This window comes from Protopterus annectens, chromosome 4.part0 (assembly GCF_019279795.1).
Source record: "Protopterus annectens isolate FY-2018-M chromosome 4.part0, PAN1.0, whole genome shotgun sequence".
Lineage (NCBI taxonomy): Eukaryota > Metazoa > Chordata > Ceratodontiformes > Protopteridae > Protopterus > Protopterus annectens.
This window is the reverse complement of record NC_056733.1, coordinates 976788231-976803174: the sequence shown is the minus strand read 5'-3', so window position 1 is coordinate 976803174 and position 14944 is coordinate 976788231. Positions and strand designations below refer to the sequence as shown.

Here is a 14944-nt window from a genome sequence, read left to right as displayed (position 1 = left end):
AAAATATTTCTTCTATGAGAAAAGCTGTCATATAGTATGCATTCTCATTACCAATATATGCCCTGTGACATTTCAGAGGATAAGTATTTCATAGCCAGTAACCTCATATACCTACAGTGACATCATGAAATGTGTTTTGTTTTAACTTGCAGGTGGGGATGGGACACAGATTTCACTCAGCCATGAAGCATATCTCTTTATGGCCGGCAAGCATGGTGAAGTGGACGAATGGAGGAAGGTCATTGAGCGTGGCATGTGGACATCATTCAAAGGTAAGTAATAAGGTACAGAATTACCAAAGCATTGCAGAAAGAAAACTTATGTCAGCTGCTCTAAAACACATGAGAATATAAAGCTGAAATCTGCATGATTATGTAAAGTACGTTGGTTTTATTTTTAGGTACAAATTACATATAAATTAAAATGCCATTAGAATATACTATTAACTGAGTTATTTGTTGTAAGAATAAAGATACAAATTAAAGATTTAACACTGGACAGTACAAGTAATAAGCCAAGGTTTCATTCATGCTGTTACATTAAATAAAGCAATTTACCCCTCTCCCTAAAAAGTTTATGGTTACTTAATTCAAGTGTAATCTGTTTTTGGTCAATGTCTGGGATTCATGAAGTTCTCATGCCAGCATTGTGAAATGCAAAATTAGATGAGCTAGGTACCACACACCTCTATGTAGCACCACGTTCTTTGATGCCACATGTGGTGGTGCCACAGTGTACACTGCCATAATGGATGGATCCAGTGATGTTGGATGCTATGACTAAAGCAACACGTATATACAGAAGTACTATCCTGGGCTTGTAAGCAGCAGTGAACTGGTAAGAATGTGGGGAAATCATATTAAGTACAACAGAACTGAACAATTTGTAAAAATAATTATACTTAGCATTTTGATTTTTTTTAGGCTTCTTGAAATAACTCATCAGACTGTATTTAGTTTTACTAAGAATATCCTAATTTTTTTGCTATGCAAAACTGCATGCATATATTTTAATAATGTGCAGTTTTCCACTGGAACACAGGAAAGATGCTAGGCAACCAATTGCAGACCTGGGTCTAAATGTTAAATGGGGAGGGAGTGTTATAAATGTGACTCTAAAGCACATACCTACGACACTTTCACATTCGTGAGAGCATACCATTCTGAGTAGCAAATAGACCAGTACATGTCCAGTGAGCTCCTGGTGCCTTTTTGTTTTATCCAAATGCGGTTTATGTAATCTGGGCTGAATAAACAACACACTGCATGTGAAATGTTTGGACTTCTGTAAGGCATTTGAATCAGTGAAGCACAGGAAGTTAACGACGGGGTTGTTGAAGTTACTCTGCTTACTTACACAGGAAGTTAACGACGGGGTTGTTGAAGTTACTCTGCTTACTTACACAGGAAGTTAACGACGGGGTTGTTGAAGTTACTCTGCTTACTTACACAGGAAGTTAACGACAGGGTTGTTGAAGTTACTCTGCTTACTTACACAGGAAGTTAACGACGGGGTTGTTGAAGTTACTCTGCTTACTTACACAGGAAGTTAACAACGGGGTTGTTGAAGTTACTCTGCTTACTTACACAGGAAGTTAACGACGGGGTTGTTGAAGTTACTCTGCTTACTTACACAGGAAGTTAACGACGGGGTTGTTGAAGTTACTCTGCTTACTTACACAGGAAGTTAACGACGGGGTTGTTGAAGTTACTCTGCTTACTTACACAGGAAGTTAACGACGGGTTGTTGAAGTTACTCTGCTTACTTACACAGGAAGTTAACGACGGGGTTGTTGAAGTTACTCTGCTTACTTACACAGGAAGTTAACGACGGGGTTGTTGAAGTTACTCTGCTTACTTACTATTACTTTTCATCTTCATTTGAATTACTCTGACACACTGTTATCATTTCATTCTTAACATTTGTTAAAGGTCTAAGATCTAGAATCCTTTCTCTTCATGCTGTGTTTCTCAGATCTCCATGCCACTAACCCAGACAAAATGGCTAACTAAAGTTATAGATGACTGATAAGTTTCAGTTATTTACTTAGCATCTAATAAGATACTATACTACATGAATGGCTGAAACATACAAATCAGTGGTGTACTAGAAATGGGCTTAAATTAAATTCCAAGTATAGCATTTTCACTTTTGATAATCAAATCTGGACAACATACACAGTATTGCACTCCAGACAGATACAGTAACCAGACATCTTGGCATCTCTGTAGACAGCTTCCTGTCCTTTGATCACCATGAAGCAGCAGCAGTCAGAAAATCCTTTAGTCTATTCCAAATAATAATTAAAGGTATTCCATTCAGGTCACAAAAGTTGTCATTTATTGATATTTTACCCTCATCAGACCAATTATGTAGTGTAATTCCCATTTCTTATATGCATCTGACCATATACCTCACACAGCTAATAAGACCATAGTGATTCCTAACTTAAAGATCACTGGACAAAATACTTTCATCTACCAAGACCGGGTTGAAGATCTGTCCTTATAATTTGTCTCTTACAGACTCCTGTGCACAGATTTATGTCTGGCATTCTCTGATATTAATAATCCAGCCTTCCTTGATATCCTGCACATTCACAAAACAAATGGTCTCACAAAGAATCAAACTAAAGACGTGACTTTCCATCAACAAATAAATAAGACATTCCATAGGGGTAACTGTAGTACCTGTGATGATGTAAGGTATTGCCAGATATGCCAGAAGTAGGGTAGTGGATATGTAACATATATCAGCATAGCTAGCTGGAGTTTTGTAAATAATTATGTAATTTGCATATAAAACTGATTTGTACAGGTGCTTGTGTTGAAAATGTGTTTGTAAGCCTACTTCTGTTAAAAAGGTACCAACAGTGGGTCCTGCTGGACAGAAAACAAATACACCTGTATGTCATATTGTATTGTAACTGTTGAAATAAATATATTATAACAGATGATACTGGAAGAGAAGAGGTTAATCTCAGTCCAGCTAACTTTGAAAAACAGTCTGAAATTAACTTACCTGGTTTAGATCATAAAGATGGTATCGTACAGTTCTGATTGCTCCCAGAGACAAAATGTCTATGAAAACCAGGACTAGGAATCCTACTGCATTGCCATTAGAGGTGAACAAATTGTCATGCTGGAAGGGTTTAAGTTTTGAAATGGTTTTATAGCTTCCAGATGCTATAGCACATCTTAGCAAAGCTTTATGTGTGTGTATTATGACACGTGTGTGCTAGATTCTGGTTCAGTTTCTAGTATAGAGGGTAGTGTGGGAATAGAAGTCAGATGACCAGATGTATGCTATGTTGTTCTTTAATCTAGCACTGAAATGAAGCTTTAATACTAGATGAGTTAGAAGTCTCAGGGCAGTCTGTTTTTGAAACCTGACAAAGAAGCATCACTCACCCACATCATCTTGCCTTGCTTTGGTAAGTTTCCAGGGAATGGTAATTCTTTAGATCAGTCAGGAAAATATAGTGTGATTAATTAAGTACTGCTTTTCTGTATCTGTGTGAATCTATCTATCTGTGTTATTTTTAATATTTCCTGTGATTGAAACTCTGGTGTTTGTTGTAAATAGATATTTAGTATTTTCAATCTCTTTTATTATTATTAAATATATTTAAACTTTTCATTGTGGCTGGTCGTTTAGAGAATATTTTAACCTTTGGGAGTACTTATGTTCATTTGGTGACACCGTGACCACTCCTGAAAGTCTTACTGCATTGGTCAAACACTACCATTTGTATTAGTATTAATTTTACTCGGTATAATTGGTTACCCTTGTAAGAGCCTTAGAGTAGCTGGCTTTGGAATGTTCTGGTGGCAGTATCAAACTTAAAGTCTGGGCAGAGGGGGCATAGCTGTTTAATCTGTGACAGTCTTTCCCAGGTGTGTGTGTGTGTGTGTGTGTGTGTGTGTGTGTGTGTGTGTGTGTGTGTGTGTGTGTGTGTGTGTGTGTGTGTGTGTGTGTGTGTGTGTGTGTGTGTGTGTGTGTGTGTGTGTGTGTGTGTGTGTGTGTGCATGTGAGTGTGTGTTTGTGCGTGTGTGCATGTGTGTGTGTGTGTGTGTGTGTGTGTGTGTGTGTGTGTGTGTGTGTGTGTGTGTGTGTGTGTGTGTGTGTGTGTATGTCTGTGTGAAAATCAAATCTCAGAGAGTGTGTGTGCCAGCTACTTGGAGCAGGGGGAAAAGAGTAGTGGTTTCACAGAGTGGTGGAGGACTTAACCTGGAATACTCAGCTGAGGACTCAACTCTACAGCTGTGCCAGTGAGAAGTCTTATTTTGGGGCCTGGATAGAGAGAGGGAAACCCAGTCCTAGTACTGAGTGTTCTCCCTGTGTGGTCCTAAGGGAAATTGTGCTTGGTGCAGAGAGCTGCATCTGAAAATACTGTGTGCATCTATTTTTGCTCTAAGTGAATGTCCCTCACCAGTGTCCAACATTTCCTCCATCTCTGGAATGATTTTCACATACGTTTCAGCACTCAAATCTGTTTCTTTGAGGTCAGCACTTGTTCAATACTCATTGTTAGCACTAAATAAGCTACAAATTACTACAACACTCAACTTTCCTCACTTGTCTAGAGGAACACAGTTTTTAGTACTTAATAAATAAGCACCTATCCAGCATGTCTAAGGGTCAGCTCCCGGTGTTTTCTCGTGTCTACCTGATGAATCTGGGCATCTTGGGGCAATGCAGCAATTGCCTCATGTACACAGACAACCCACTCCACATACCACCCAACACTACAACCTGTGAGAGATGCACTTATATAGCCAAACTGAAAGCAAAGCTCTCTTCACCCAAGACTGGACTAGACAGTCAAGAGGAGAAGATAAACACTTGCACCACACCACACTCATCACATAGTCCCTCAAAACCTACACCACCAAAACACACACATAGAAACACAAAACACACACCTACATTCGTGGAGGCTGTCAAAAAAAAATCCACCCAAGCAACAGGGACCTCCAAAGCAGAAATGCAAGCAACCACATAGCCCACAAACTCAGTGTGCCACTCAACCACAGCCCATAAGGCATAACAACGTACCCAACACTCTAGTCATAGGTGACTCTATAGTCAGGCACACTGATGTTCCACTCACCAGGCTAAACAAGGAGAAAGTTACTGTTAGCTGCCTGTCAGGTGCCATGATCTGCCACATAATGTATGCACTCAGGTCATGCCACAACAAGTACAAATATGACTCTGTCATTGTCCAAGTTGGTGTGAATGACCTGAGATGTACCTCCCTGGACTACAATGAAAGAGACATGGAGGAGCTGTCCGATCTTGTAACTCAGGCAGGTATGACCCTTGCCCTGAGTAGCATCCTGTCATCACCCAGAATGATACCACAGTACAAGGACAAAATGATTGACTTCAACAATTGTCTAAGCTTTTGGTGTCATTCTAAGGGGATCCAGTATCTGGCTGCCTGGGATGACATGATCAACAAACCACAATGCTTTGCCAGAGATGGCCTGCACCTGTAGCCGTTGGGATTCTGGATACTGGCTAAGGCTCTTGCCACCCCTATAGTGCCTTTTTTAGGCAAGATTCAAATGACAAATTCACCATCGTAACAGGTACAAGCAAGCAAAATCTGAGGGTAATGCTACTTAATGCTAGAAGTCTAAACCTCAAAATGTACTCACTCGAGGCACTCCTTAAAATGGAGAACATCGACATCTGTGCCATGACAGAGACCTGGTTCAAGGCTCCAGAGAGCACCCTTGCATTACCAGGCTATAATTCATACCACACCTTTCGGCTACCTAACCTGGACTGAAGCACTAAAGGCGGAGGCGTATCCATATTCATTAAGGATATCCACACCTCCAGGCTAGTTGCTCAGCATAATGCATCCGAGATTATCCAAGTGCAACTAACTCTGGGCAAGACCGCAACCCAGATTGTAGCTTGGTACAGATCCCCCACCGTGCCCCAGGATTCCCACTCCTCATTTCTTGATACACTGGAAAATATTAGGGTACAACCGAACACCCTAATAATGGGTGATTTCAACTACCCCACCATTAACTGGGAAAACTACTCATCTACCAACTCTTGTGCTCAATGTTTTCTGGAATTCATAAATTCCAAACACCTTGGATCAGCTTATCCACACCCACACCAGGGGCAGCAATATCCTAGATTTGGTCATTACCAATATGGGCAACCGGTGTTCCACACCAGAGGTCAATTCCTCATTGGTCAGCTCTGACCACAAGCAAATCACCCTAGACATCCACATCCCACCCCACCCCCCATTAGGGAAACCACTGTAAAAAAATTCTCCAAAGCCAACTTCATGCTTCTTAAGACAGAAGTGGCAAACTTCATGACACCCATGCTGATGGACAATAGAGGTACGACTGCTGAATCCTATACAATTGCACTTTATAAGCACTTACACGAGTGCATGGATCATGCAATCCCTAACAGAACCAAGATGCTATCCTCCAAAAAAAGGAAGCCAATCTGGTGGTCCCCTGCCATAAACAAACTCTACAACAGAAGAAAGAAACTGTTGCGAAAAAGAGTAAAATTCCATGATTGGAAGAACTCCGTGGTCAGCCTCAGTAAGAAGCTGAGATCCCTCATAAAATCCTCCAAAGCTAGTTACAAAAAACAAAATTGCCACTGATTCTAAAGTAACACAAAGCATTCTATAGCTATGTCAAGAATCTCAATGGCAACACTCAGATCTGCTCTGAGTTACAGCACAATGGCACTAAATATACAGAACCAACTGATATTGACAACATCCTGGCAGATAGGTTCAGTGCTAACTTTACCCCTCTCTCATCTCCTAAAGGGCCCATCTCTATACTGGAAGAATGCAAAGTTCCTGTAATCACGGCTGCACAGGTAAAAACACACTCTCAAAGCCAAGAACACAGCATCCATGGGACCTGACAACATCCCAGGCTGCGTTCTACATGAACTACAGAACAAACTGGCACTCCACCTAAGTACCATGTTCAATCATAGCCTCACCTCAGGCTTTGTGCCCACTGAATGGTGCACAGCAATGGTTATCCCACTCCAGAAAGGGGGAGCCACCATGGACCCCGGGAACTACCACCCCATTAGCCTGATGAGCCTGGTCTGCAAGGCTATGGAACATATCATCATGGAACTTATAAACAATGACATTGGTAATCTCCAAACTCTGGACCCCACCCAGTTCAGGTTTGTAAAAGGCAGATCATGTCTCCTAAACCTGATAGACTTCTTTGAAGCAGTCACCAAAGCTGTAGATGAGGATAAGGTGGTTCACACAGCCTATCTAGATCTTGCCAAGATTTTCAACACCACCCCCCACTCTGGAATTATAGATAAACTCACTAAACTAGGTACAAATCCCTATATCACAAGATGGGTTGCCAACTGACTCACTGACAGAACCCACACTGTGAAAGCAGACTCTAAATTCAACTTCCTACCAGTGACAAGTGGAGTAACACAGGGCTCAGTCCTAGGTCTTCTCCTGCTTGGTATTTACTTCTCTGAAGTACAGGCTAAAACAGAATGTCTTTGGCTAACAAAGTTCGCAGATGACTGCAAACTAGGAGCCATAATCAAAACTCCTAATGATGTGGACATCCTACAAAAGGGCCTCACTGAGACAGATGCCTGGTGTCAAAGCCATGGCCTCAAGCTCAATGCCAAAAAGTGCATTGTCATCCCTTTTGGTAAAAACTCTTTACCCATGAACTACAACATAGGCGTTAGTCTACTTAATACTGAAAGTGTGATAAGAGACCTTGGGACACAGGTGGACAGTAGTCCCTCCTTCGATAATCACATCGCCACAGTAGTCAGGAAATCCTTCTACATGGCACACCTCATCACAAAAGGTTTCTCATCCAGGAAAAAAGAGGTCATTGTTCCCCTCTACTCATCACTCATTAGACCCATTATAGAGTACAATGCCCCTTTCGGTATGTACCTCACAAGGTATCTACAACAACTGGAAAGGCCACAGAAATACCTCACAAAGAGGATTACCAGCGTCAAACAGATGCCCTATGCAGACCGTCTCAAAAAACTCCAGCTTTACTCTGTCGCATACTGCCTACTCAAAGGCGATCTCTGCCTAACATACAAAGCTATGTCAAACACAAAGCTGTTGGACATGCTCCACTTAAAGAAATCCCAATCCCTCCAAGCTACATGTTCTAGGGACCTAAACCTTGTCACCACAATAAACAGAACATGCTGGAGGGATAGATTCCTGTCCCAGAGACTTTGCATACTCTGGAACAAACTACCTATTTATATCAAACAAAACTCCTCATTAGCACTCTTCAAGAAAAATCTTGATGATTGAATGGGAGATAGGAAATTGACCCTGGGGATCACTTATGTGGCTCTGCTTGACAGTGGCACACGAAAATAATTTTCTTTGGTGGCAAAAGCCAGGGTGCTGTTTGGCTAGGCTTATATAGGCCCTAGGGACAATAGCCTAGTACCTACCTATGAACCTATGTAAAATAAAGTATTACCCTTATTTCTTTTACATTAAATCTTGATGACTGGATAGGTACCTGGAACTTTATCGCATGTCTGACTTACTATGTATTCCTGGGGCAAGGAGGTGCCATATGAAGGTGGATATTGGTATGATTATTATGCCTTGAAAAACCCCATTATTCTATGAATATGTGAATCTGTTGAGAACATATACAATTGAATTAAGTATATCTGGAGCACATATCTTGAAAATAAGATAAGCACACCATGTATTATGTGATTAAGTGTGGATCATTCCTTGCTTCCTCCTCTCACTCTCTCTCTAGCAGGGTGCAAGGGATTTACAGAGGTCACTGGAAACTGAAATATACCCACAGCAGCAGCCTCATCCAAATAGGTAATCTGAGTTCATTCAATCTAACCGCCATTTAATTAGGCAAACTGCGTTCCACCTCTTGCCTTGTGCTTTAAGTTAGTGTTTGAGGAAGTTAGTCTTCTGCGTATATTTTGGCCTGCATAGTGACTAGTCTGAAGACAAGTGCTTCAGTGTCCTAGTTTGTAATCAATAGCCTTACAGTCTGTAAATCCTCCTTCACTGACATCCTACTGGTCAGCTTTTACTCTTTCCATCCTATTAGACACTGACATTTACTCTTACTGCTCAAACTATGTCTTTTTCTTATATTTTCTTCATTTCTAGACTTGTTACTCCCATTATTTATATCCTCCTCACTTTAGTGGAACTGCATTCCTTCAAGGAAGTCACCTTTGGTCTCCACCTTCCTTTTTATTTCTCATTGTCTGAGACAGTTACTATACCAGATTCAGCTCTGAGCTAGTATTTGTGCCCAGTTAGCATTGATTTAGTGCACTCAACTGTCTCTTTAGTGTGTTTTTATTTTTCTATAGAAGTGTCCCTGCAAACAAATAGATACATATGTAACAGTGAAGTCTGCAGTTTGAACACTAGTCTGTGAGCTATATTTGTATGTAAATTATAAAAATTATGGCAGCCTAAAACAAAGAACTTTGTCCACTGCAACAGCTCCATTTTCTTAGACCACGGCAGTCCCACTGGTACTTTCTCCTTTAACTGTGCTCAGTTCATTGTTTTTAGCAGTTCACTGTCTCCCTTCCTTATGTTTATTCCTCTTCCTGTGCAACCACTTTGAGTTCTGGGCCAGTATTTTTCCAGAGCCAAACTATTGCATTCTGGGTTACGTTTTCTCATTGTTTTGCTGATCTATGGGGGTTGAGGTAAGCTTTTGGACTTTGCATTTTATAGTCCACAGAAACCTCCTTACATTACACAGATGTTCAAATAGTCAAGTCCAATTGTTTTACAGTTATCACCATCAGTCAGGTCAAGGTAATATTGGACTAACTCTCCTACTAAAACTGTGTCCTAGAGCAACAAAACTAAGACATTCATCTACAAGCAAAGAGGCCTTTTAAACTGCATTGTTCCTTTTACTTATTTCTCAGCAGATTTGTGGCTGTTCACATTATGTCAGTGATTGTTTTCTCTGTCTCTTGACAAGTTTTCAGTATGCTTCATTTGCCGTCACTAACACTCGGGTTCACTCTGTTCCCCTACCCTACCCCCCAAATTCCACCCACCCCTTCTTACTCTATATTTATACTCCCATAGAACCACCCACATGTTCATCTAATCAATACCATTGGTTCCCACCAGTAGGAAAACCTTCATCAATACAATTACTCCCAATAGTAACACCTACTCTAGTTTACCACCCAAGACTCCCTCATAAATTGTCTTAATCTTTGCCTCGCATAACTACCAAATTACATTTCTACAACCAATCCACTACCCTCCTAGCATTTTTATCCTAATTTTAACAAAGTTAAAACACAAGTTAAATAACATGCCTCTAAGTCAGATTATTTTACTATTTCTCCTCATTCTACTAGCCTTTACCACCAATTATCAAATCCACCTCTTTCAAATACTTAGAACTTCAACCAATCCTCATAACCAATATCAACATCTTCCCAGCCTATCCTTCTCCTTAACACTCTATCTCTATAAACAAACCACATCTGATTTATTTTTCTACAAATATTTTAACAACTAAGCATCCAAATTTATGATCAAATATCAAACCAAGACCAAAATATAAAAACAAAGTATTCCACTATGGAAGATGGTGAAACGGTCAACAGCAAAAGAAATATGTGTAAAAAATAGACCAGACCAACCACGGCAGAAAATAAAAACATAAGTTTTAATCAGGTAAGAGCTTTCATGCTTCTTAGAGCACATCTTCAGACCAATTGATACAATAACCGAAAACAATTCATTAAATTGTCCACAAAACCTAGTTAAAATAAAAACCAGTAAAACCAATTACACTAAATGATGTCCTAATAAATAAACTGAGAAAGAAGTTTCATTTAAATAAACTGTGAGCCTTAAGAAAAGGTCTTAAAGGGACTTTCCCATTAAGACCAGGATGCCTATCAGCTTGTAACTTAATGATACCTCATGTTGCTCTGTAAAGTTTTTGAAATCACCAAGATGTTCCCTTACAAATAAACATTCCAGGACCTTAAACCTAAATGAATGTGAAAGGCCATTCTCTTGAGCATGTTTGCCTAATGCATTCCTAACATCTAACTTCCTCATAGCTGCAACATGTTCCCTGATTTTTTCTCTAAACACTCTATTCATCTTTCTGACATAAAATGATGAACATGACATACAGCAAGCCAAATACACAACATTCCATGTAGAGCAATCTGCTGTCACTCAAAGTCATGGCTAGTGATGGGATGTTTAAAATAACCACTACTATCAATAAACGTACAAAAACTACATTTCCCACAAGGTTGCATCCCTGCTCTATCCAATCTCCATGCACCTCCACTATTGCCATAACATAGCAACCTTTTTAGAGACTTCTTATTCTTAAAGGAGAAATGCGGGTGGTTACCAACAAGCTACCCGAACTTCTCTTCAGATAATAAAACAGACCAATTTCTTTTAATGATATCACAAAACATTTCCACATTACTAATATAATGTAATACAAAACTAACACTTTGTTGGCAATTACCCAGAGAGCTAACACCCATCATGTGTCTATTATTAGAGAAATATGGCTTTAGCATGATCATGTCTAATTTGCCTGTATCAACACCCATGGCAGTCACCTCTCTCTGCTTGTATCCCCTTTCAATAAATTCATGTTGGACCATCTTGAGGTCTGATTGAAACACATTATCAACATTATTTAATTTAGAAACTCTCAACCCTTGTCCTTTCATTACATTTTTAAATAGCCTGGATGGATGCATACTATCTCTCCTTAAGATAGTATTAATATGACATGATTTCATATATAACCTAGACTTAAAAACAACACCTCCTGTCCTATAAACCTCAGCATCTAGAAAGTCCATAATATTGGGAGAGAGTTTATATGTAAACCTCAAGAACGTGGTTGTACTATGTAAATAATCAACAAATTCTTGAACCACCTCTACTGGTCCAAACTACAGCATAAAGATGTCATCCACAAATCTCCTAAAAAATTATACATACTTTGAGAATCTGTTAGGGCTGAGGACAAACATGTCCTCCCACTGAGCCATGAGTAAATTCACATAACTATTGTTACAGGGCATACCCATAGCTACTCCCTGTTTCTGCCAATAGTATCGTCCTTCGAGCAAGAAAATATTATTCTCTAAAATCAATTCTAACAAAAGTCAAATCAAGTCTATCTTACTATTGCCAAAGGAGCTGTATTCACTAAAAACCACTGGAGAAAATCAAGTCCTACGTCATTAGGAATCATAGTAAGAAGTGACCCACATATAAAATAATCATCAGACATGGGTCCAGAATATCAACCCCATTAACATAAACATATAGATCCTCTGGAAACTGTTTGGTATCCCTCAAAGTAGTAGGGAAAGAGTCTACTAAGGGTTTCATTTCTTTTTCAACATAAATTGACGGTGGAAATAATTGTTTGTTTGACTTTTTGAAGGGAGAAGACAATCCCTTACTGAGTGAACAATTCAGTGCTGAAACCAGTGATGGGAATGAGGCTCTGGAGGATCTTAGAGCATATAGTGAATCTATAAGGAATCTAGAAAATGATTTATACCGTTTAAAACGACTGCAGTGCCAGAGATTTCATATGGAAACTTGTCTGACTCTTAAAGTTATACCTAGAGGTTTGAGAATTTTTGTTATGCCTACCTATGGGGAACAACATCCACAACTATTAGCCCAGTGGCAGAAGTTGAATCTCGAGACAAGTTTCGCATACATTCGACTGCTGATTGAATATTTTACACCGATTGAAAAAGAACTTATAAACCAGATACAAATGCAGGATGATATATATTTGAAATTTCCCACAGCCCTGGTAGACATAAAGGTCAGTGAAGTCATTGATCAAGTTCTTACATATGAATGGAAATTGCTTGTTCAAAAGAAGAAGAAATACAATGTGACACTAATGATTTCACGAACAATAATGTGTTTACATGGCCAAGAGAAAGGAATGATACAAACATGAATGAACGTTTTAACCCAGCCCAAAATCGACATGAACAGTATGTACAAAGGAAAAGGGTTAATTCTAATAAGAACAGCCCTGACACATCTAACGTTCTGAGTTAGGTACCTACGTCAAACATGACTGTTATAGCCTCTAGTAGCAGCAAAAAGGAACTGGCAACAGTGGGGTTATCTAATGCCTCAATACAGAACGTAGAAGTTACAGGAACTTTGAGTGAGGCAAACAGAATGCATAATGAAGAACCTGTGGTACGTAGGAAAGAAATGGAAGGAGCACAGACACAGGTTTTCCCAATTTACCATTGCCCTACCGACAAAACAGGAAACAATCGGTAGAAGGTTTGAACAACTGTCCCAAGAGCAAACGCAGGTTTACAGGGTCAGAACTGGGCATGAACACACTAACATCGATGTGGAAACAGAATTAAGTGATTTAGTTTGGAATATTTCGAGCAGTGTATTGAATGACATGGAATTGCAGGTACTTAACAAGGGTTTGTCTTTTATCCCTGCTCAGTGTGCTGACTTATCAGAGACATTAACTGATTTGAGACTGTATATGCATAATGTCTCACTGAAACTTGTTTTCCATGATAGTTATGAGCATGATAATACTAGAGTTAATTATATTTTAAAAAAAACTAGTAACTATATACCTCAACAACATCCTACCATTTAAACATTTACAAAAATGTGTGAAAAAGATATATATGAGCTGCTGAATAATGGAAAAAGAAGGAAGGGTTTTGTTAATTTATCTAGACATGAAAACCAAGCGATGCACAGTTTGCAGAATGACAGTAATATAACTATCAGACCAGCTGACAAAGGTGGTCAAATAGTTGTGATGGACAGATGTTTCTATGTGGACAGTATGAACCAGATGCCTTCAGATATTAATACCTATAGGGTGATAGATAAAGATGAAATTCTGAAAATTAATGAGTATGTCATCAGCTCACTTAGGGATTGTTTAGAGAATTCACTTATAACGATGGAGCTTTTTAATTATTTTTGGTCGAGTACCTGAACATACCCATTCTGAATGGTTTGCCCAAAGTGCACAAGGATGCATTACACCCTCCCTTTAGACCGATCGTTGCAGGGCGTGGGTGGACCACCGAACCCATTTCCATGTATTTAGACAAAAAATTTAAACCTGTTTTATCTGAGTGCAAGTCGGTCTTGACTGACACCAAACACTTTTTGCATGAATTTCGTACCTTTGTTGATAACAATGTGAATACAAAATTAGGTTTGTTTGTTACTATGGATGTAAAGTCTCTTTTTACATGTATACCAAATTACGAAGGTATTCGGATGGTCAAAAGAGCACTATTAAGTAAGAGCACGTATGACTCTAGGCACATTGATTTTCTATGTTTATTGATGGAAATGGTGTTAGAGAATAATGCAGTCACATTCAATGAGATTCATTACTTACAGACCTCAGGCATAGCTATGGGAACCTCGTGTGCCAATAGCTACGCCAGTGTGGTTGTGTCCACATGGGAGGAGGATGTGATGTATGTGTCTGAACTCTATCAAGCTTATGTGCCCTTCTACAGACGTTTTGTAGACGACCTTTTCATGTTCTGGAGAGGGGAGTTGACAGAACTATACCAGTTTGTTCATATGTTGAATACAAGCACACCTTTTTTGAAATTCACATTCAAACAGTCAAATGTTAAGATGGAATTCTTGGATGTTCTGCTAGTGAAGGATGCAACTAATAATATTGAGACTAGACTATTTAGAAAAGAATGCTATCGACCCACATAAGTGCACTGCAACAGCATGCATCCGGGTAACGTGTTTCGTAACATTTTGGAAGGTCAGAACCTTAGGGTTAGTCACCTACACAGTAATGATCACAATTTTGAAAGAGGGTTGAATCAG

The 14944-nt window shown here is 39.4% G+C and overlaps 1 protein-coding gene across 1 annotated transcript in view; it reads left to right on the top strand.

Moving 5' to 3' along the window:
• LOC122799706 (rho GTPase-activating protein 24-like) overlaps positions 1-14944 on the top strand; it is a 1273531-nt gene that overhangs the window by 273294 nt on the left and 985293 nt on the right. The window contains exon 2 of the mRNA XM_044068942.1: positions 153-272. Coding sequence (XP_043924877.1) covers positions 153-272 — 120 coding nt within the window. The remainder of the gene's footprint in view (positions 1-152; positions 273-14944) is intronic.